General features: G+C 36.5%; 1 protein-coding gene across 2 annotated transcripts in view; it reads right to left on the bottom strand.

The window, feature by feature from the left end:
* LOC149779438 (excitatory amino acid transporter 1-like) overlaps nt 1-13,394 on the bottom strand; it is an 86,160-nt gene extending 72,766 nt beyond the window's left edge. Inside the window, exon 1 of one of the 2 annotated variants that reach the window (XM_089940102.1) lies at nt 12,227-13,394. In XM_089940102.1, the coding sequence (XP_089796228.1) occupies nt 12,227-12,765 (539 nt within the window). In that variant the 5' untranslated portion in view covers nt 12,766-13,394. The remainder of the gene's footprint in view (nt 1-12,226) is intronic. The other variant, XM_089940101.1, reaches the window with a different exon arrangement.
* Between the last annotated feature and the right edge of the window lie 12,028 nt (nt 13,395-25,422).

Genomic DNA, 25,422 nt, shown 5'->3' with positions numbered 1-25,422 from the left:
ATTGGTTAGGCTAAATGCAAATAAATTCGATCAGAATACAAGGACCTCCGATATGCTGTTTCTCCCCTTAATCAGCGACGCAGTTGCTGCCAGTCAGGAATATTATTCTCCATAATGAGCTTTTACGGGTACATTAAAATAATTATCAGCAGTTATTCGACACTCTTTGCCAGGCTGGACTAAATAAAGTCATTATACACATTTTGGTATTCATAATTCATACATAAAAGCTTATAAAGAAACGTTTCAGTCCGCAAAAAGGTAAAAAACCTTGAAACGTGAACGGATCTTCATAGTCGAAACACTTCATTTACTTGAGAGATCGCTCTGTAAATTGCTCTGTGAGGGTTAATGAAAAAATATGTGATCATGGTTCTAGAGGACATAGATATATTTTGTCAGCTCCTAGATATAGGTACATATTTAATGCTGCCATTCAAAGGACAACAGCGTACCTAGCATTTCGAGTGCTGATTTCTAGATACCTGAGACCTGAGTTGTAAGTGTTTAAATAATAAATGATCTCCTGGAAGTCTTCAGGATCAATATAAAATCATTGTCTTGGCAGAAGTTATTCGCATACTGCTAGACTATCCAAACAGGACTAATTCGTGGCATTTTAGGTCGTGTTTTGCGTTGCATTTTCATGAAAAAGTTGTTTTAATTGATTACTGTGTGAGGGTCCCTCTAATATAATAAACAGATATGACAATGAGAAAAGCAACACAAATTTAGAAGGCATTTTATACAGACATAATCACAAATAAAAAGCAAGACAGCAGTTCACATATCAATATTTGGACGGGAAGGGTTGCAGGCGGGAAATTACAGTGGACCATAAAACTTCCCCGATGTCATGACTAAATTTCAATCTAAGAGAGCAGAAAAACTGAAATTCTCACAATGTAGGAATTGTTTGTGCCTACAAATCTTGGTGAATGTCATTTGACGTATAGGTACTATTAAATACTCAAAACCTAGGACCAGTTTGTGTCTGTAAATCTTGATGAATGTAATCTCATATATGTATACTATTAAATACTCAGAACCTAGGACTTGTTTGTGCCTGTTGATGAATGTCATTTACTGTACTTATACAATTCAGAATCTTCATCAGCAATCATATAACTACATCTAAAGATCTGGATCCAAGCTGTGAAAAGATTCTGTCGCTCGGCTGGCTGTGTGAAAGATAATTAACGAAATGCATTGAATTCATCGGTTAATGGTTGGCTTGCGTGACCATGCTTAATTTACGCGTCGCTCATTTTAATATGGCGCGCACGAATTTTGATCATCTCCACCAGCTAGCTCATCAAAATCTAAAACAAGCTTCCACGTAATCGTAGCTACTGAGGTGGTTCGAGTTTATTCTATTTTATAAAATTAAAAGAAAAACATACACCGCTCAGCAAAGTTTTAAATGAAAATGCTTGTGCTTCTCTCGATCGACGTACATTTTTATGGACAATTTGCAATTTCTTTTCTCTATCACGTAAAATAGACTCCCTATGAATCCTCTATAAAATGTCCACAGTGTTCAGGTCAACAATGCTAACGCCATTACTGAACAACGGTAAACTCATTCCAGTAACTGAAACAACAACATTCTCTGGAAAAGATACATTAATAACGCTCATTGGCCGATGTTCTCAGTAGAACTTTAGTATTCTTTACTAAGAGTTCATACATATATTCCACTATATAAACGGTTACCCAAGCTCTGTAAACGTAGTTTAATTTTGCACAAAAAAAGAATATTATTCACGTACAATTAAATCCCGTATGATGTTTGCGTGTTTTTCTGTTGTATAAACTTACAGGAAACGCTATCCAAAGCTTCTCGTGATGTTTCATCATTCATGCCAATAAAACATTCGCTTTGCTTTCCATTATGCAACTTTCGTGATCTTAAGGACAGTTCATTCAGATGTCGCCAAGGTGCCCCTTTCTGAGTATACATATAAATATTTTTAAAAAATCAAGTGCTCTTAGCTTCGATTATCCGAAATTTGACAGGACCTGATAGTTTAATGCAACGACTTTTACCAATTTTAAAGGGTTATGCCTCAAGTGAAACATTTCGACAGTGGTAATATTTGTGTTAAAGCCATTAAATTGTTATGCATACCAGTAAAAGCAGCTTGTCCAATAATAAGACTGTGCCATGCATCTCTCCATCACATGCGTAGGTGCTGAGATATTTATTAATACGTACATTTTCGTAACCCTATAGGCATAGCTAAAATATATTTTGATCTATGCGAGAGACGAAGTGTACCAAATTAGTGGGCTGAGGCATTTACTGGGTCTTGATGCAGTCTGTACTGGATTCGTCACATGCAAACAGCCGCAGTAGGAACGAGTTGTACCACCATGTCGGCCAATTCTGTGTGTTGGGTAATTCTGCGCAACGACACAATTCTGTAAACCTTGGATCACGTGTTATTTTGGGTAAAAATATCCGTTTTATATCAAGAAAGAACGATCGCAATTTAATTAAGAAAAGTGATATTCTTAAAGTGTACAAAAATGTCCAGCATTTCGACTCGAAATGCATATGAAAATGTGATTTCTAAATGTCAACGTAAAAATGAAGACCAACTCCATGACCTTCTTGAACCGGTAACCCCGAAAACCCGATATACTATGTATCTTTTAGAATTATACAAATAAATACTTTATATAAACGATGGAAATGTGTACCTTAAAACAATACTGCATTTTAATCCAAGTTTTCATTTTTGCAAGAAGTTGTCCCATACGTACAAAATCGTCTGCTACCCAACGCGTCAACTTGCCGCTACAATATAAATTCTCAAGAAATTCACCGGCGTATAGTCTGTTTCTAAATTCTTCAGTAATTTTTCCCCATCAGCAAGACGTTGTAAACACATTACATCCTATTTATTGTTGTTTCTCTTCCACATAATAGCTTAACATTTTTACAAGATCGATTTTGTTTGCTTAATATATATTGCCATTTATTGGCATTATTACGATGAATTTTGTAAAACTAGCTATAAATCTGACCTATTTACTCGACTGAAATGCTGACAGAAACAGTCCAATGTAATGCATTTCATTTCTATATCCCGATTAATAAATATTACATCTTTTCAACGCTGTGCGCAGAATAGGCCGACATATCGCAAGTCAGGAAAACACGGGGGTGGTATCCCGTGTCCAAAATTAACAGTATTTTGAACAAAATATTCTGGTGACAATTGCCTCTTTTCTAATGGTAAACATTTCTGTACTTTATTTTCGTCAATCGGTCGAATTCGGTATGCATTTTGCTTCAATATAGGAGTCGGAAACCTTAAGTGCGCAGAAATGCCCGACATCATTGTATACACTTAAGACCGAGCTAAGTGCTTACAAACAATGGCGACTAAGGGTAAACGGCGCCCGAGGCGACGATAAAGGCCAAAGAGGTTTTGGCGCCCGTCGCTTTGGCATCCAACGATAACTGGCGCCCGTGGCAACCGCCCGTTAGTACGCTACTGCTTACAAAACAGCACAAGCGACCTTAAACGAAGATATATTTTAGCATTACAACATCCATCAATAATATCGTATTAGCTGTGATGCGTGTGTAAACTTTGCCCATAAAAATTACTTCCACTTGTTTAAATTATTTATACCACGTCATTCTTGAAATGTACATCTTTCACTTGTAATATGATTAAGCATGCGCCATTCATGTGAATTATTGACGACTAGTATAGCTTTGTTCTCGATGTGCCAAGCACATGTCCATTATCTTGTACATCGCAATAAACCATACAAATTACTGTTTTGTCAGTGTGATGTTAGTTACAATGGACATGATACTGGTATATGTTTAATGTCAGTTTTCTTTTGAGCTACTTTGTTGTGGTATGGCAAACGTAACAGTGAGTATCATCATTTACATTTTTCCATAAGCCTCCCACGGAAATTTGTCATCTTCAGTCTTTTGTTAATTTCTACGTGAAATCAGTTCGACGATAGCAGGGGAAAGTTTGATTTGGGTGTGATTTGGATTTTTAACGTAACTTTAACAATTTTTCAGTCATATCGCTACGATGTATGCAGTGTGGCAGTGTATAATGATGTCCAGCACTGGGGCATCATGCCGCAGACATGTAGCATAATGTTCCACCCGGTCACATTATCCTGACACCAGGTCGACCAGTCCTAAAACTAACTCTTAATGCTGAGTACCATGCGATGCGTTTAGTAACATTTTTATAAGTTTTTGGTATAACTCGGCCGGGGATCGAACCCACGACCTCTCGCATCCGATGCGGATGCTCTAACCACAAGGCCACTGGAGCTGTGCCAGGGCGACGTTTGAATTTGATATCTAAACTGATGGACAAAATTACAATCCAATATTTTTATTCCACTGACCATTTCTACATATTACAATGATATTCCACGCTCTTTCGAGTAAGACTAAATGGCATACAATGCACTTTCAGTTCTAATTATAATCCGATTTAATGAGCGTGTCAAAGTATGACACAAAAGAATAAACGATTCACAATGTCGAAGTTTCTTGCAGGGGTAAACAAGCTCAGCAAGTTTGAGACTTCCTAAATTACATAGCGATTCTTGTATATTTTCATCATCCCTGATGCTAATGTCGAACACATGTCTTAACCATATTCATATATTTCATTATGTGCATTACGCACGCACTCTGATACGAGAGCTGTTATTAGGTACTCCGCAAGCATGTAAAAGTTCATGTTTGCTGCATTAAAAAAAACCACGCAATTTCTTAAGAGATATCGTAATGAGCAATGAGTTTTTGGGTAATTTTCTTTCAATTCCTACAGTGTTATATAAACTCAGTCGCTCAAGAGAACTAGGCTGTTCCATATTTTAGAAAATAAAAGCCACAAGTTCGTTGAATTCAGCGGGAAAAATTGATAAAGAAAATAATTTTTGAAACTGAAGCATCCCAGATACCACTTTCTGAACCCTAACTAATTTGCCAAAGTGGTCGATACTACATTAAAAGATGTTCTCGCTTTCATCATCTCATAAATGACGATTTAGAATTAAAACGTACTGAGATATCTTTAATTCAATTCACCACTCGGAAAAAAAGTGTCTTTTGTGAGTGGTAAATAGAGTAATTGCTACTTGTTAATGAAAGGGTTTTAAATTAGCAACTGACAGGATGTGCAAAATCGAAAGTGCAAAATAAGAACAACGTAATGTTTAGTGATTGAATCTTCTGATATCGTATTGTTTATTGAAAAACTGAATGTAGTAGATATTTCTTTTGCTTTGTCTTTGTTTCCTTTTATTACCGTCTTCCATAGTAAAATATTTTCTTTCATTACCTTCGCATGTGGTATGTGGTAAAGATTTTCATATCATTACCGTCGCATATGGTAAATATATTCATTTCACTACTGTCGTATGTGCTAAAGATGTTCATTTCATTACCGTCACATGTGGTGAAGATTTTCTATTCATCACCGTCGTCTATGACAACTATTTTCTTCACCTTACCGCCGAATCCTTTATATGATAACAAGCAGAGAAGGGGAAAAAGCAAACAGATGTTCAGAAGGGTAGTCTTTTAAACATGAATCATATAGAGTACACACATGTTACAGAAATAACACGTCTTAAAATAAATCCATTAAAAACGAGGAAAGGTGAAAAGGTTATTTTCTGTACCCATGTACTAAATAAAAACATGCATCAAATTCGATTAATGAGCCACTAAAACTGCAACCGGAAAGGACATAGAGCCGAGTCGATTCCGGTTACATAGTGTACGTAAAACCCCACAACGCTGGTAAAATGAAGGTCAGATCAGCGTAACTTTAACGTTGTACAAAAGCCCACACAGCTGCATCTTCGCTAGCCAAGGTTCTGATACGTTAACCCTATCTACACCTTGGCGTATGGAGCAAATATTTCCGTGCTTAGGGTCTGCGAATTTCATTAGACGCGGCGGCAACCATCATATCCAATCAAAATTAAGTTGTTCAAATTTGAGCACTGTTCCTATATGATCAAAACAAGGAGACAACAAACAACTTGAATGGACTCATAAATACGCAATTTTCCATTTCCTTTCCGTGTTTGTACAAATATCGATCACTCAAATACACCGGTAATGGCTTCACTTTGATACGCAGTCATACTTTCGATGTTACACTTACAAAGTATCCTTTTGAAATCAATTGCCTCCACCATTTTCGGCCGATGAACACTGTACCAATGTTACACGCTATTGGTTAGTTGGCATTACATACTAAGGGAGGCAACTCATGAAATCCAATAGATGTCGCGAGGATAAAAGCACTAAATACCAGCTCGATCCGCCAATGTTTAGATAGGGTTAACATATCGGAACATTGACTAGCGAAGATGACACAGCTGGTCCAATACAGGTGAGAACTTAATCAACAATATACAGAAGAACTCACGGCTGGTTCATTGAAGTCAAAATGTAATCGGTTCAACAATCTCTTGTCTAAATGAGGTCAAAGAGCAAGCAAGACTGGACAAAATCCCACATCGCTAGTTATTGTTGTTGTGGTTGTTTTGGGTTTAACGCCAGTTTTCATCACAAGATGGGCAGTCAGTATATATGGTAGCGGGAGAACCCGGACAAATCCTGAGAAAAACCACCGACCCACGGGAATCTAGTGGCACGCTTTCTCACATACGTACGCTGGCCGAGCCCTGGACTCGAACCCATGTTGATAGGGATGAGATGTCGGTGATCAGTAAAGGATCGCCATAGACCACTCGGCCCCCCATCACTAGTCCAGCCGAAGTCGGAACGCAGCCAGCATTATACAAAAGACCACATCTCTGACCAAATGGATTTCAGAGAAAAATCACAACTTTACAAAGGCACACTGGTGTCCCGAGTGGCCGAGTGATCTAAGGAGCTCACCGTTACGGATCACACCTGTCTGAGTGGGTTCGAGTTTCGGGCTCGGCCAATGTGGGTACGTGAGTAGCTTTTCGTGGGTCGGTGGTTCTTTCTGGGGTTTTACCGGTTTCTTCCTCCACCATTTATACTGGCCGCCATGTATACTCTATCTTGTGCTGAAAATGGCGTTAAACCCTACAACAACAACAGCAACAACAAAAGCGCACGCCTCTTGCCCAATGCAGGCCAGAGCGTATCAACATTGTACAAAAGTCTATTCACCTGGTCCAGCAGAGGACAGTGTAATCGATATGCAAGAAAAAACCCACACCACCAGTCCAGTGAAGGTCAGAGCGTAATTAGCACTGTATGAAATATTATACTATTAAAGGCTCCAATGAGATGACAAGTTTTTGAAAATTTGGTACAAGTGTAATTGGTTCCATATTGCAGCGCCTAAATTCCTTTGAAGTACACATTGTTCTTGTCTTTTATGAATTATATGCCTATATATTAAAGCGAGTTTCCTCAAGAAATGGAGCCTAGAAAGTTTGTATTATCTATTGATTGTTCTCTAACATAGTAAAGTCGATCCTGTTCTAATATCTGAGAACGTTCTTATCACTGTTTGTACTGAAACAACGTGCCAGTCATTTATTTGAACTGATTCAGTGATGAAATATCATACTTAATCAATTAGCGAGCTTTCTCAACACATCCTCGGCCAACAATAGTAGCCCACAGGCGAGCTTAGTGCAAGCAAGCAATCACTGTTAATTACGGATAGACGCGTAGGGAAATTTTAACGGGAGCCGGGTCCGCTTAGCAGACAGGGTTTCTCCAGTCCTATTTTGTGTGGTTTCCCCAACCCATCTTTCACCCTCCCCTTTTTTTGTCAAACATAACAACTGCTTTTTGTGGGTTTTCTTTAAAAAAAAAAAAAAAAAATAATAATAATAATAATAATAATAATAATAATTATTATTATTATTATTATTATTATTATTATTATTATATTACTGCGGGGACGGGTGGTGGAAATCGACCCAGCAAGATCAAATTTTTTGTCTTAAAGCCCGGCTGAGCCGGATATTTGGTAGTGCAAAAGTAGGGTGGCCGGGTCGGGTACCCATCCATCCGTACTGTTAATATGAACTAAAATTGGTGTAGAGTAGCATCGTAGATCAAGAGTTTTGGCGATGGCGACACTTATTTTTCCAGACTGAAGGTGCTTCATCTACAAGCTCGGCACGGCAGAGCCTACATCACCTCAGACTTTCCTTCTTCATAAGAGCGAGACAAGGTAAATTTTCGTCTGATTTTGGCTTTCATAAATATGCTTATTCAGTTAGCGAACTTTCTCCACACATACCCGGGCAACAATATTAGCCCGGAGGCGAGCTTATTGCAAGCAAACAGTCACTGCCAATCTGGTATGAAATATATGACAGATTTTGTGAAGAATTTCTCAGTAGGAGCGTATATTTATAAACGCAAAGGTTGAAAATCGGAGGATAAATTTGGACCTAACGATTAAATAAAACACAAACACAAAACAATTCTGAACATTCTTGTTTATAAAAAGCAACAGCAACAACAACAAAACACAGCCACGTCCATAAACCAGAATGATAGTTCCATGGATATGCTAAGATTGGTCACAACGGACATGATCTAAAATAATAAAAATAATAAACCAGTTCAAAGAATGCAAACCATTAAACTTTTCTTGTCAATATGTTTGTGACCTCCATTTGATTTCCCTTTAATAATGATTGACAATTATTTTAATAGTAGCCATTGTACCAAGATGGAAAAAAAACGAAAACTTATAAAGTCTGTATAAAACAGAAGCTCGGTAATTTTTCCTATACTATTATTTTGAAACTGGTTATACAATTCTATGCATTAACCTAAGATCAATATAAATTAAAAATTGTACTGGAGAGCATCCTACTGAACTCGATTTTATATCGATTGTGCCCTGTATAAAAAAGTCCTGAAGTTCTCTTGGGGATTCAGCTTCCATGCATGCCAAGTGTTTTGAAATTCATATGAGCTAGTTAATACCACTTGTTGATCATCACGATGGATAGTGTGATATAGGCATGTAACGCGTCGATCATCACTTACCACAATGACTGTCAAGTCAACTTTAAAAAAGTCGCTTTCTTTGACGGCAATTCTTAAGTTCTTTGTTTAACTTAAAGACACCACCTTCTTTGATAAGGGTGCAACGATATGTCAATATATCGCGATACGCATAGTGATATAATTTTTAGCGGATCGGGAAACTTGGCTCGTATTTATTCAGAATGACACAGATTATCAACACTTTAGAATGTTTTAAAATGAAAGCAACAGCGACAATTGTTGAAAATTTAAACTAATATGTTCAATTTTCTCTGGTATAACCAAGTACAAGTCAACAAGTATTTATATGTCATGACTTTCAACGAAACATATTTTCTATCAGTTGACTATCTTTTGAATGTTTTTTTTTTTACAAAACGAATCAAATAAAAAAAACGGGATAAAAAGGTATTTGTTTTAACTTTAAAAAAGTCGTTTTCTTTGACGGCAATTCTTAAGTTTTTTGTTTAACTTAAAGGCGGCTAAATGAAATTATATTAAATTCTAATGTCAGCACAATGAATGTCTTTCAAGTATCAAAAATAGTGTAAGCTTTTATCGTGCCACTTCAGCTGCAGCTTTTAGATGACAACTTATACACCAATTAACATACACAAAGCAAATTCTACATTAACATACTGGCCATTTAATTTTTGGCGGGGAGGGGCTGTGGTTTTCTTTTGAGATGAAATATTTTCTTTTCTTTTATCTCATAATTCATGGTTTTTCCAAATAGTATCATGGTTAAAATATGTTGTTATTTTGCTATAAATTAGATCAATATATTTTGCCATCTATTGAATTACGAGAATTAAGCACAAAAGAAACTGTTAAGCAATTGCCACAGAACACTGAATTTTTGACTTTTATATAATTACAACCTACCACGGTACATTTTGCGGTACTTCCAGAAATAACGCGGTATGTGTAGACATAACGCGTTATGTGCATAAATAACGCAGTATGTGTAGAAATAACGCGGTATACCGCGATACAAACTTTTTCGTGGTACCGAGCTCTAATTATAACTCATTATAAGGGATACCGTTATAAACTATTATAAGGGATACCGTTATAGACTATAATAAGGGATGCCGTTATAAACTATTATAAGGGATGCTATTATAAATCATATGAGCCATTATAAGGATACCGTTATAAGCTATTATAAAGGATATTGTTATAGATTATAATAAGGGATGCCGTTATAAACTACTATAAGGGATGCCATTATAAATCATATGAGCCATTATAAGGGATACCGTTATAAACTATTATAAGGGATACCGTTTAAAACTATTATAAGGGATACCGTTATAAACTATTATAAGGGATACCGTTTAAAACTATTAAAAGGGATACCGTTATAAACTATTATAAGGGATACCGTCTAAAACTATTATAAGGGATACCGTTATAAACTATTATAAGGGATACCGTCTAAAACTATTATAAGGGATACCGTTATAAACTATAGTAAGAGATGCCATTATAAAACGAATGAACTATTATTATGGATGCCAATATAAAACATGAAACATTACCCGGGAGGGCATTATAAACCATTTTAAGGATGATATTATAAACGACATAAATCAGTAAAAGAGACGACATTATAAAACATAAACTATTATAACTAATGCCATCATAAAACATTTGAATAATTATAAGGGATAGCATCATAAACATAGGAATGATTATAACTGATGTTATCATCAAACATATTAACCGTTATAAGGATTGCTATTATAAAACACACGAACCATTACAAGCTTGTTCAAAAAGAATAAGTCTGAACTTAATACCGGAGCATAAACTTTAAAATTCTGACGCAAGTACTAGTCACGTGGACTGCTGTCTAGGACAGAGGAGGATATATGAATGTAGTCTACTGTGACAAACAGCATTCTACAACTTTTCACATGAGCGTCTCTTACAAAAATTGATAAAGGAAAGTATCGAAGGTCCTGTCCGTGAATGCATAAAGAAGAAAGCGGATATTTATTTACATGGAGACATATCTTAGTGGAGATAAATGACTTGTGGATTTCTACAGAAATAAGAGATAAATGACTTGTGGATTTCTACAGAAATCAGAGATAAATGACTTGTGGATTTCTACAGAAATCAGAGACAAATGACTTGTGGATTTCTACAGAAATCAGAGATAAATGTCTTGTGGATTTCTACAGAAATCAGAGACAAATGACTTGTGGATTTCTACAGAAATCAGAGACAAATGACTTGTGGATTTCTACAGAAATCAGAGACAAATGACTTGTGGATTTCTACAGAAATCAGTCCAGCGTCCAATCCTTTTTGCACAAACGGTTTGGCAAGTGTGACCATTCAAGACACAAACTCTTACATGTTTGCTGATGATACCAAAGTTTCTGAGCCATATTTCATCTATCAGATCTAGATGTCCGGCAGAAGGATAGGTAACGCAGAAATGATCTGAAAACCGACTATTTCTACCCGAGAACTGGGAAAACCAGATTGCAAAAAAATGAAATATTTTCGGCAAAAAACCAGGAATACATTGGGGTTTGTGGAATCGGAGACATATATAGATAATAAATTGTCATTTATTGGACATATTTCATAGAAGATCAACAAGGCAATTTCAATTGTGAGAGTAATCAAAAGTAGGTTTGGTTCACCAGTACCCTTTAGTCTTACAAGTTACGCCTAAAGTCTCAATATAATGGAAAACCTTGACTGCAGTGATTTTAAGCTATTGATCGCATCTTGAATAAACAAACCATGTGTTGAGTCTCCATCGTAGAAAATACACTGAATCTTCAAAAATAAACAGAAAAGAGCCAAGAAACAAATATCAGAATTTTATGACTGTGAAATGAAGATGGCCTACATAGACTTAAAATCCCAATGGAGCATAAAACAAAATAATGTTTGTAATTTCATCATTTTATGAAAAAATGAAACAATAAGAGGACTGAGTTTGACACTTTTCAATCAACAAGGATGTAGCAGAAGCACTGAACTGTCTACCTGTATAAATTATATCAGCACCCTCATCAAAACATGTGAGAAGATATTAGATAAGTTTTGGAATAACAAACCTCAAAATAGTTTTTTTGCAAAGTCAATTATGTACACGATAGTTAAATACTTAGCTATTATTAGAGGTCCGTCAAGACCTAGTCAGAATAAAAATTAAGGTCCACTTACCGGATGAGATCAAGAAAAGTGTCAACCGAATGTGCACTGGCAGCCTCTCCGTATCGTTCTAATTCCTCTTTTTTACTGTTGGCTCCTGGCCGAATGATGTATGACAAAATTATCCCTAATGCCACGGCCATGAGAGTGGTGGTAGCGAAATAAATCAACGTTCTAAGTCCCATCCGGCCGCACGTTCTGGCGTCCAAGCCGGCAATCCCAGCTATGAGACTGGACACAATTAGAGGCAGAATCAGCATCTGCAACATGCGCATCATCATTTCACCCGGGAACTGAAGGTACATAATCTTTCGCGAGTCCATCTTCCCAACGAAAGCCCTAACAGAAAATCCTAAAATACAGCCAAAAATAACTGATCCAAGGAGTAGCACAAGAAGCAAATTCTCCTTTATGCTTACTGAACACTGTCGCAAGTTTCGGTTCGCAACTTTTTGTCGAAACCATTTTCGAAAACCCGTGGGAGATTCCTCGGGAACGACGATTGAAATATGAGTGTTGACTTTTTCTTGTGCTTCCTCTCGGTTTTCCATTCTAATGTCTGATCAGTGAATCAAAGTCCAATATTACTTTTACAGAGCAGAATTAAAGAAATCAAATAGACAGTTTTTTTGTTGCTCCGAAAAATTGGACCTTCCCCCAAGCGCTAAAGTAACATAAATAAAGCTAACCAATGTTCTCAGTGAGAACTTTCCTAGACAATTGGACGGTATACTGTTGTGAATGGTGTCATTAAGTAGTATGTACTTCCCTTAATGCCGTGAGAACCAGCAACCTTCATCTGCTACTGAAATACGTCCAACTCATGCCATTACCAATTGCCTGTACAAAGGTACAAGGTCACGCAATCATTTTGCAAAGTTATAACAACTGATACCGTTATCTTATGCAATTCAACACAAGACCACATTCGAGTGGAAATGTCAGCCTTTCAACCCTGCACTAGAACTGTCTGCTGAATTGACCGCTGGCAAACTAGTTTCTGCTATCAAAGAGAGCGAGCTCAGCCTCCAGTCTCTCTTCATCCCGCGCGCGCGAAAAAAAAAAAATCGGCTGCAACTAACAAAAACAGAAACAGCTGCTTCCAGAGAGATTTAATGATGGAAATATAGTTGGAAGAAAGATGTCACATAGCAGTCCCTATTAGTCAGTCTAGCGGAGAAATCTAAATATAAATTCCACGGTAGAGATAAAATAATTATTTTCCTAATAATTCGCCCATAATACATGCACTCAGACCTAATTGCACTCTCGATAGGTTGGTAAACCCTCCTGCAGCATACTGCTATGAGAAGATAGTAGATCGATAATGATTTAAATATGGACTCAACAAATATTATAGGAACACCTCTGGTAGTAGGAATGTACTCTGGGTGGAAATGATTGCATGCGAAGTTTGTATAATTTTTTTTTAAGATATCATCTGCAATTTGAAACACGTGCGTTACCATGGAAAGCTTAAACGACATCATACAACAGTTATATTTTTCAATGTTGCAACTTCCATTTGTGCGTTGGTGTAAAAAAGTGGAATCTTCTAAAATTAAGTTCAATGTTTGGATCAACGTCTTCACACAGAAAAAGGTTTTGCCCACAAAAATAGAGAATAGAGTTTCAATGCTCAGCCTTATTACACAATACACTGGATCAGCAAAATGCAATCCGTGTAAATAATTAAAATTGTATTTACTGTTCATGTTAAAATTGAAAGCTAGGTATCTATTTCAACAAACAATATTTTTGGTGGTTTAAATTACACTTCTGTGATTAAAATATACTTGGTTGATTTTAAACATCGCACAATTTATGTCTAATTTGCTACAATACCAACTTTAAGCGAAGCCAATCTTACGTTCTATGTGCGTGAGCCTGTTGCTTCTTAATCTTATCAAAATTAAATTTAACATCTCATTTGTGCTAAAATTTCTTAGTTTCAGACCAATTTTTTTCGTTTCTGCGAATGTGACATTTTCTTAAAATGTAAATATTGTCATGTAAGATAAGAGGACAAATTTAAGTTAAATAAATAAACTACAATGTTTTGCAGCTTTTGTACCTGACTGAACTTGGTTAAATCCCTGGTACAGCTAACACGATATCATCGTTACCTCTAGAGATATCCTTGATCAAGCTAACACGATATCACAGTTATCTCTAGATAAATTCCTGAGACAGCTAACACAATATGATCGTTATCTCTAGATAAATACCTAATACAACTAACACGATATCACCGATATCTCTATTTAAATCCTGATAAAGCTAAAACTTTATCACCGTAATCAATGGATAAATCCCTTATACAGCTAACACGGTATTACTGTTATCTCTATAAATCCCTGATACAGATAACACGGTATCACCGTTATCTATATAAATCCCTGATACAGATAACACGGTATCACCGTTATCTCTAGATAAATACATGATACAGATAACACGGTGTGACCCTTATCTCTAGATAAATACCTGATACAACTAACACGGTATCATCGATATCTCTAGATAAATCCTTAATACAGCTATCACCATTATCTCTCTCTCTCTCTCTCTCTCTCTCTCTCTCTCTCTCTCTCTCTCTCTATATATATATATATATATATATATATATATATATATATATATATATATATATATATATATACCTGATACAGCTAACACACTATCACGTTTATTTCTAGGTAAATCCTAACATATCTAATAGGTAGCACCGTTATCCCTAGAAAACACCAAATACAGCTAACACGGTATCCCCGTTTTCTCAAAGAGCAAAACAAATGTATTTTACTCATAGTAAAATGTATTTACTGAAACAGTGAAATTATGTAAACAAAGGGGACAGATATGTAAATTATCTTTACAGTCCCCAAAACACACTGGGTTCTACAAACCCCAAAAATTAGCCCACGGCTAAAATATTACATGTATGGAGTTACACACTCCGTCACCAGCACACTCTGCTACCAGTCACACTGGCCAATCAAGCCGTCAGTGTTCCAGGTTGGTCAATCAAGCAATCGGCGCCCACCAATCTCGGTCAGCAACACCCGATCACTTGCTATTCGACTAGCAACACCGTTTATTCAGCTCTAAAGCTCCTGTGGTTCAGCTTCACAGCTGCTATGGTCGACTTCTATGGTTAGCTCTGCAGCTGGCACCACGTCGACTCCGATCACTCCGATAACTCGGATCGCTCAGGTCACTCGGGTCACTCTGGTCAGTCCGACCACTCCGATCACTCTGGTCAGCTGAAAATACATCTACCACCGTGTACTATGCCTGACACGGGCAGATACGATAAAATGCAATGACGTTATATATGGTAAGTTATGCAGACTACATTATCGGCACAGTAATTACAAAACAACAAACAGGTTCAGCAGTAAACGGAACCATGCCCGTAACTTCAGTTTGGTACAACGCATAAAAGTCAATAATGGCTTGATGAATAGAAAAATATCTCAGGAGTAAAATAAGCCATATAGTATGGTCGTGTGCCTAAAAAAACGGAAATAGCAGAAGGAAATCGAGGGTCATGGGTGGAACGAAGTATTTGGAAGTTCCGTACCTTCTCTCTTATATGTTATGATAGAGAGGGTCCTATGTCAGAACGGGTCATGGGGGTAATCTAAGGTATTTTTGTCACTCTGTATGATTTTTTCCTTTACATTATTGTTTGTTTTTTTCTCAACATCTCGCTCGCGTCGAGCACCTGTGGATGTTGCAGTGTTCGCCTGTGTCTTTCACGTAACATGTATGCACCCATCCACTGTAAAACTGATTATATGCTTCAAGAGATTTGTAAGCCTTCAAGTTTTCAAGTATATAGTCCAGGAGAGTCAATCAAATACACGTAGATTTGTCCAAATTGTAATTCTGGTCACCTGGTAACATTATCTACCCACCCCTCTCCTTTCAGAAATGGATCGTCCACATTTGTAAGTCCCATCTGATGCAGTTTGTGCTCGTACCTGCTTTTCTCTGTATTAGGAAGCTTTTTGAAATATTCACTCATGATTTGCCAACATGCTATTTCTGTCAATGGTGTACAGATGTAAAACCTTTACGTCTTTGTCATAAACTTTCTACACGAACATGCACACTGTTAATGACGACCTCTTAAAAGTTGCTCTACGTTGATTGCGCATGCGTTTAATATTGGCGTGGAAAAACCCAGATTCGACTTGTGGAAAAAGGTCTATACTGCTAACATGTTATTACCATTATCAGTAGATAAATTCCAACATATATAATACGGTAGCACCGTCATCTCTATAAAATACCTAATACAGCTAATATCGTATCACCGTAATGTCAGGATACATACCGATCGCATTCCGTATGGAGTTGGCATCCCTTATGATAGTATGATACCTTAGAATGTTAACATGCATGTCCTCGCTTACCAAATCAAGCTTTAGACATCCCTGTGGATTTAACTCATAAATCTGCATATTTTTTTCTCTCTTACACACATTCACAATATAACGTTTTAACCATTCGATACACTGGCTGTATACCCACAGATAGTCCGTAGTGCATCCCTTGTGCATGTAAGAAACCAATACAATATGAAAGCTCAAGACAAAGTTTGGAAACTCATCGCAAATTAAACCCTAAATCTCACATTATAATATTCTTATAATAATTTTTTTTACTGGTAAAGATAAAAAGGAGACGCAAGACAGTTAAACTGTTCATTCATTCATTGGAAACAGCTGAGTGGCTTGTCGTAAACAGCCCGATACCCATGCGAGCTTGTGACATCTGCACAGTATTCATAATAGGAAACGAAAGTACCAGTAAAGTTAGCTCTTTGTTTGGATCATTGTTTAAGGAGTATGCATATTTCCATTTTGAGGAGGTGACTATCTCTGACTGCAGTTTTTATCTTTTTCCATACCTTTCATTATATGTATGTTTAGCACTGATTTGAGTTGCATATTATAACTCGAATCGACCCAAAAAGGGACAGTTGACATGTTTTTTCATTATTTCATTCATAATAAAGACATGCAAACCTTTCGTACAATAGTAACAGCCTGACACCATTAAAAAAGAAGCAGTCGTATTTATGTTTAATTATGTATTTGAATAACGCAAAAAAAACTATCTTAAAAGAGTATTAATACAAGGGTAAAGGAGTCATCTTACCCGAAGTCATCCGACATGGAGCACAATATTTAACATTCCCCAGTCATAGCACGGCCATTAATTAACAGCAAAGGTTTTTGGTATTCGAGCAACTAATGATTGTTAATTTCAGAATGGTGACATTTATATTAGCTTTCTGGCTAAAAAATTTCCTCCGTTGATAATGGAATAGAGTACGTACACCGCTGGTAGCGATTCAGACTCCTTCTTTGTGATTAATTTGAATATAAATATCTAAGTAAACATAGGTTTTATTTATATGCATCTGCTGATCTAAAAGAGACAAAATTAAACGAAATTAAAGAATATATATATATATATATATATATATATATATATATATATATATATATATATATATATATATATATATATATATATATATAGAGAGAGAGAGAGAGAGAGAGAGAGAGAGAGAGAGAGAATCTCGCTATAACATATTACCTGTCACTGTTTGAAATTATTGATCGAGAAATAAAAAGACAAGTAGAAACAGAGAAATTGGAATTGTTTGCTTAAGTTTTTCATCCGGGACATAGAAGTTACCAAACACTTCACTACTGAGAATAAGCGCAACGTGTGCTGATTATTGTCACGTGCTTATCTAGCTTTAATTTCCAGCCGAAGCTCACTTACATTTAGTGATTTACTTCCTGTTTCTGGATTTCAGCAATCCTTAACTTTAAATCTTGAATTGGTTGAAGTATAATTATGTTGTATATAGAAAAGTCGTCTGATAACAGACGAAGTCCTGGTAAAAATTATGGATGTTGCATTAGCTACTTATGTGAAGAAACTATATATTTATCCAAGTATATAGACAACATAAATTCTGAATGGGAAAAAAAAACGATTTGAGTCTTAAAATGTCAATAAATAAATCCACATAACATCACATAACATAATTTACAGATTTTCTTAATATGTTATTTATATGTCATGACATATCATAATTAATAGCTTATATTATTTATTATATTGATCACAAACATTTTACTAATAAGACTAAAGTATGTCCGTAGGAGCATCATTAAAATCCCAATAACAAATTCCAATACATAGAATTACAATAAGAATTGATAACCATTTCTGTTATAATAAAACTATAGTAAAACATATGAACTGAAAAAGGGTTAAGTTTTATGGAGTTCCAATATCCTTAGGAATAAGTACTCTATGTTATAATATATCTAGAACAGAAATTTACGAAATTAATGTATACTTTCAAATCTGTTTATTTTAATTAAGTTTTGTTCAGAGAAAGATAACATTGCCTATCACTTTTAGAAGCGGATTTGAAAACTAGGAATAATGGATATATTGTTATGCACATTAACCCTAGGCGGTCAAAGGAATACTGACACCCCTATTTATAACCTTCGGTTGCACAACACCATGTAACACGCAGCCAAACTGATGCATATTGCTAAGGTATTTAAGACACAATACATATTAACCACCGTTAAATTATTTTGATTCAAGACAAATGTTGAATGCTAATTATACCATTACAGTTTTAATTACAAATATTTGAGCAAAAACAAAAAATTGTTGTGCAACACGTATTCATGTTAACCTTGACCTCCAACTGAGGCTGGTGGTGCGGGAAATTCAGAACATACCCAGTGTGGATGTTTCGTCTTTACAGGAGACGGTAAATAAATTATCTTATTGTTAAGCAGAATCTATTCTGTGTAAAACTTCGTTATATAAACTGTCTAATAATATTCAAACGGCAATCTTTACTTCCTATTGTAAATGCACTTTAAATGCTTACGACAGGCCATATAATTACTTTGTATTACGAGTTTTATTTTATCCAAACATGGATGCTCTGTGGACCTCTTTTGATATAATCTGTAGATTGGTCCTTGACCTCAGCTGGCTTCCGGAATGATTCCAACCGTTTGGATCATAAACTGATGCAATATGTCTCGTAGGGCGCAGACGCTATGGAACCGCATGGAACGGATGCTGACATATTGACAATGGTTGGCTGGGCAGTCCCTGGCTGAGCAAGGAAGCTGTACTTCTTTGGAATGGTGTTTCTGTGCGGTTGCCCGTCTGGGCCCAGTTACTTCTCCAAGGTCAGTAAAACCATCTCATCTTTAGCATCCTGCTCAACAAGACAGACTCATCTTCGACTTCAGTCCGGTTTCTCAATGCTGGAGGCATTACCCGAAACATGATGAAAATCTGGGTTTGAGCTTTTGGTTGTAGGACGTTTGTGGGATCTGGTTGATATCTGACTGCAATTTTCCAAACAGACTGAAACATCAGATATTACTTAAGTGGGGATTTTTTTTGCCAGTAATACCTTCTCCAAACCCAACGTACTGTGGTTGCTTGGCCTCCTCTGATGGATTATGTGCCATTCTTCGAAGAGATGAAAAAAAGGGTTCCCGCAGTTCAATGGACTCAGGAGAAGATAAATCATTCATTCCGTATAGTCGATCCGATCAGACAGAACGGATAACCGTCCTGAATCACTGTCAAATCCTCCATCTCCTCTTCCTGGTTATTTCTCCCCACAAGGTCCCCTGTCTGCTCTGCTAGTGCTTTGCTCTGGCTGCTTTTCGGTCCTAATTCTCTTGACCCCCCGTTACTAATTGGAGAGTATGCTTAATAACACCTACAAAGCACGGGTGCTCATTGTTTATGTACGAAGTCAGTGTTGGGGTCTGCTCTTCGCACATGTGAATGTGCAGCCAACCTAGGGACAACTGATCCAGTCCCCATGCTTGTCTCAGTAATGCAACCGCTGACTTTTCTTCTGGTGCAGGTAGCAAAGCATTCACCGCGTTTGAACAGCATCACTTGACCTGTAATAATAGACAAGCTACGAACGTGTTATGCCAGGAGAAATCTGACGTTATTCTTAACCCTCTAGCCTATCAGTGGGACCGTTGCTGATATTTACGTTGAACGTGGTAACTTACAAAAAAGGAAGAACACCAAAAACAAAAGAATACAAACATTGTATATTCTATCATTCATGTACTTTATTATTCCAGCATGAATAATACCAGATCATCATACATGATGTGCAACCATACCTCAGCTACATATACAACCGTATGCTCTCCGACTTTACCGATATCAAAAGCATGAGAATATATATGCATTTCATACAATGAAATTTCCTATATCTGCCAGACTCCTAAAAGATGCGAGCTTGACTGATTCAATTAATGGGTATACTCTGTAATAAACTGAGGTAATCATCTGCAGCGAGCACGTCTGTTTCCAAAAGTTGCCATTAACTTGTTCCTTTCCTTTTTCGCATTATACTGTCGACGATCTGTGTGTACATTTGAATATTTATTGTCCTTGCTTTCCCCTCCACCACTCTGTTGGTTGACCCAATTGTGATATTCTCCGTAACAAAGCTTCAATGTGTCATGATGTACAACTTTCTAATTGGCATTCGAGTTCTTTTAGACTTGATAAACGAAATCGTAAAGATATTTCATGACAACATAGGTCTTTCCCACTTTTCATGCAGCTAGGAGACTTTCTATTTGTTTTGCTTGTAACTCTAATGAAAACGGCTTCTCCGGCTTTGTATTAGATTTAATTTGCTCTGTGGTCATATCTTCTTCTCTGTCGCCTATTGCTTGCTTTATTCATGTTTTACCATGCTTTACGCGTACATCCCACACCATCTCTTGGAGCGACCGTATACAATCCGAATGGTTCTTGGTATCTTCTGTGCATGGTGATTTCCTATTGAGTAAATCAACCAGTAATTCTGTTTCTTTGTCAAGCGTCCGAATGTTCAAGGAGTACCCAGTTGTCTCATGTACTAATGTCAAATATGCCAATGCTGCTAAGTATAAATGGGCATCCCAATCACGTTGATCCACTGAGATATATGTGCTTACAATATCTCCCGCCGTTCTATTAAATCTTTCAAAGCTGCCACCACTTTGTGTGAGGAATGGCGGCCTTTGCATGTATGCAACTGACGTGGCACACCAAAATGACAGATTAACTTGCTGACAAATAACTTGGCAACCGTTGCAGCTCTTGCTCTGGCATAGCATAACATTCAGTGCATCTAGTGGCTCAACCCGTTACAACTAGTATGTATCTCTTTCAGAAAACAATTTTTGGAAAGTGACCCAAACTGTCCATAGCCACTCGTTCGATTGGCGCTCTAAAAATATATTGCTTCATTTTTCCTCAGTTTTGACATTGTGTGTTTTTCCACATCTGGCAATGTTAACTCCAGATATACTGTTGTTGTATTTTAGCCAATAAAATCGTTCTTTTACTCTTTCAAGTGTTTTATATATACGAAAATGGCAATACCAAATGATACATTGGTCCTCGTGTGGAGCCATAGCAGATTGTAAAGTGCACCTTGTACAACTTGTAGTCAGTTCCACTGAGACCCATGTGATTTGCAGTCCGCATTTTGAAAAGATATTTCCTCCCACATTGTTTTTCCCGATAATTCTCTTTCCATTAAACAACAGTTGACACAATATTTTTGTTGATCTGAACCTCTCTGATCTCCGCATCAGTCTTCTTCTGAACCTAGCTACTTTCAGCTCTGAGCTTTTCATTTGGCCTATCACTACTATCAATCTGCATAGAATTTTAATCGTCTTTGACCTCTTGTCTTGTCTGTTCACCTAGTAAACTCCTAAAATTTTGAGCTATCTTGCCATTTGTCCCTCGGGGTTCTTTAATTTAAGGAGCCAGTTAAGGGCTACATGGTCTGTTTAAACAAGAAACTCATCTTCATGCAAATAATGATGAAAATGTTTATCGATTGAATTTTTTTTTGATAACACGGTAACTTCTCATAGCTTAGGAGAGCGTCTTACTGTAATATCCATTTAGTTTTTCCATATCGTCCTGTACCTGAGACAAGATGGCTCCAATAGCATATCCACTTTCATCAGTGTCAAAAAAGGAACAGATTTTAAACACTTAGATATGCAAGAATAGAGTTTGAGCTGAAGAGATCTATTAGCTTTTGTAAAGATACTTGGCATTGAGATGTACACTGAAACTTTACCTGTTTCTCATTCAGTTTGTGAAATATTCTTGCCATTTCGGCGAAATCTTTGATTAATCTACTGTAATAGAAACAGGTTCCAAGAAAGCTTTTCACGTCATGTAAATTCTTGGGTTGACGCCTTGTTTTAACGACTTCGGTCTTGGCTGGATCTATCACTATTACCTCCCTGGAAACATTATAACTGAGAAAGGTGACATTCGTTTTAAATAGCTCGCACTTTTTTGGGCGACACAAACAGCCCTGTTTCGCAGATACGTGAGAAAACACTAGCAAGCCTTTCATATAAATGTCTTAGACCTTGGAAAACACGATTGTGTCATTCAAATAAACGAGGCACATCTCCCAATGAAGACCAGATAGGACAAATTCCATCAGACGCTCGAAAGTTGCTGGGCATTGTACAACCCAAATGGCGTGACATTGAACTGATACATGCCACAAGCCGTCACATAACATGTTTTCTCTTTGTCCTGTGAATTCTTTTTGAAAAGATATTGTGTTCAAGACTAACTCGACCCTATTAGTGTAACAAGTTAGTCATCGGTTTGAGGAAGTGGATATGAATCAACACCTAATTTAAGTGAACCATCCTCTTTTTTAGTAACGAGAACCAGTGGAGCAGCGCATGGGACTATTCGAAGATTCGATTATTCTCGAATCCAATATCAGCCTTATTTCTTCTTCGACCTCCTCTCGTTTACTATTAGTCCTTAAGCTTACCTTATTAGAAGCGCTTCCCCAGTTGTAATCCTATGCTGAATGACATTTGTACTCTTTATTTCTAATAAATATGTCGTGACATGATAGAAGGTATGTCTTAACATCTTCTAACTGTTTTTGATGATAATCACTTTTGACATTCCACTAAAATAGTTCGTGAATCCTCAGTGCAGCCCTTTTCAACATTAACGGAATAAACTCGGTCTTCTAGAATATCACTGCCATGTTCTGGTACTTCAACTTTTTACATACTACTGCACAAGTACCTCTGTATGATTTCCTTGTTTCACTGGTAACGATTGAAGCAGAACTTTTCATTCTCAGGTCTTCATATGCCTTTGTAGCATATCCGGTCGATAAAGTTTGACAATTTTCCCTCTGGCGTATCAGTTCTGCTTCAAGATCAGTGCCAGAAGCTGGCATCCTTAATTGCACTTCCCCACTTCGTGTTCCCCAAAGGCCTGTTGGAGTTTAATTTCCCAGCACCGGTTTCGCTATTTCCACTGTACCCTTATTTGGACGCCATATTCCTTTTCATTCCACCGAAGTATTCAACGAAGTATCATCCAGAAAGTATCCTCACTGTTGCCACCAATGTAACGTGTTTACCCAGGTTTAATTTCCAGCACAAGCTCACTTATATTTCAGGACTTCAGCAATTATTAAATTGAATCCTTGAAATGGATGCAATAGAATGACGTGGTATATAGAAAGTGGTCCGATAACAAACGATGTCCCCGCAGAAATTATGCATGTTACAGAAGCTACTTATATGTAAAGAATCTATATCTCTCTCTCCAAGTATATAGACAACAGAAACTCTGAGAAAAATAACGGATCTATTCAGGTTTTAAAATGGTCTATTTCTGAATAAATGAATTAGCGTGGCATAATTTATATGTTCACTTATTATGTTCATTCTATTTCATGATACGTCATAATAACTAACAACTAACTAACAATCTTAACAACTTGTATTAGATAACCATCAAATGGAAAAGACACAATGTACATGCAGTAAAAACGTATAAATTCTAAAGACCCTTTTCATTAGAATCGTGTCCATTAGCACACACTTGCAGTCATAGAGAGTTATATGTACTTTTTGTATGACCTTAATATTACGATTGCATGAGATTGTTACGACGTCAAAGACAGCAAAAGATTAGATTCAGACAAAGTTCAAATTCTTATGTAGAACTGCAATCAGCAAAGTCAAAATTATTTCTTCATATGCTAAAAATAAAAATCACACACTTCTGAGACAGCAAGAAGAGTGGGGCGTGCAAGATGTCAAGAAATAATCATTGTATTGTATGTGTGTAGGAATATGCATAACACTTTCGTTTAAATTACCCAAAATTAATATGTTATCCTCGCTTCTTAAGTTGTTTGAATCAATAACTTTGTTATATATATATATATATATATATATATATATATATATATATATATATATATATATATATATATATATATATATATATATATATTCCATAATAATAAGTTAAATTGTTTTTCAACATATATAAAAGTACATATCAAAGCATTTCCTATATATATATATTTCAAATGTACATGAGATGAATTTCAATGAATTTTAAAAAAGCAAAAAAATAGTTTTTCAACGTCGCATTAATGAATGGTATCCATTTAACTACACTTATAGTCCATACTAATATCGAGACAAATGTAGTTACGTGTATACGTCAATATGCATTCATGATACCAATTCAATATATGAATCATTTATTTTTAAAGATAATTACTTTCGAGAGCAAAAGAATGTTAAACAGAACAGATTTCCATGGTAGGCTTAATTTGGAGACCAGCTTTGGGTTTTTAAAGCATTTTAGCATGTTTTTATTATCTCTGTGTCCACCAGAAATGCATATAAACCAGCAGTTCATTATGGTGGAGTGCTTCTTTGTACAAGGTTGTTGGCAGCGTGCATATCTATCTAACCGATAATCCACTAGAGACTCTACGATCTACTGCATCTAACCTCTGTAGCACTTAAGATTAACAATTTCATTATTTTTCACGGACACAGAAACGCCAGCTATTGGAGAAAAATAATTTAGACAATCATACAGTGCCAAACACCGAATTTACACGCTCTAGTTTCCACGGCCATATCTCATCTAGAGAGTAGTTGAATTTTTATTATTTTGATTTACATTTTCTAATTCGCCTGTGGCTCACCCTTGGTGGATTTATTATATCAATACATGCAAGAATGACGGTCTTCCTATCAATCTGTATTTATTGAGAATGACCACAA

This window comes from Sinohyriopsis cumingii, chromosome 17 (genome assembly GCF_028554795.1).
Source record: "Sinohyriopsis cumingii isolate HCF-2022 chromosome 17, ASM2855479v2, whole genome shotgun sequence".
Taxonomy (NCBI): domain Eukaryota; kingdom Metazoa; phylum Mollusca; class Bivalvia; order Unionida; family Unionidae; genus Sinohyriopsis; species Sinohyriopsis cumingii.
The sequence above is the reverse complement of the archived record's forward strand: the minus strand, read 5'-3'. Positions and strand labels throughout refer to the sequence as shown.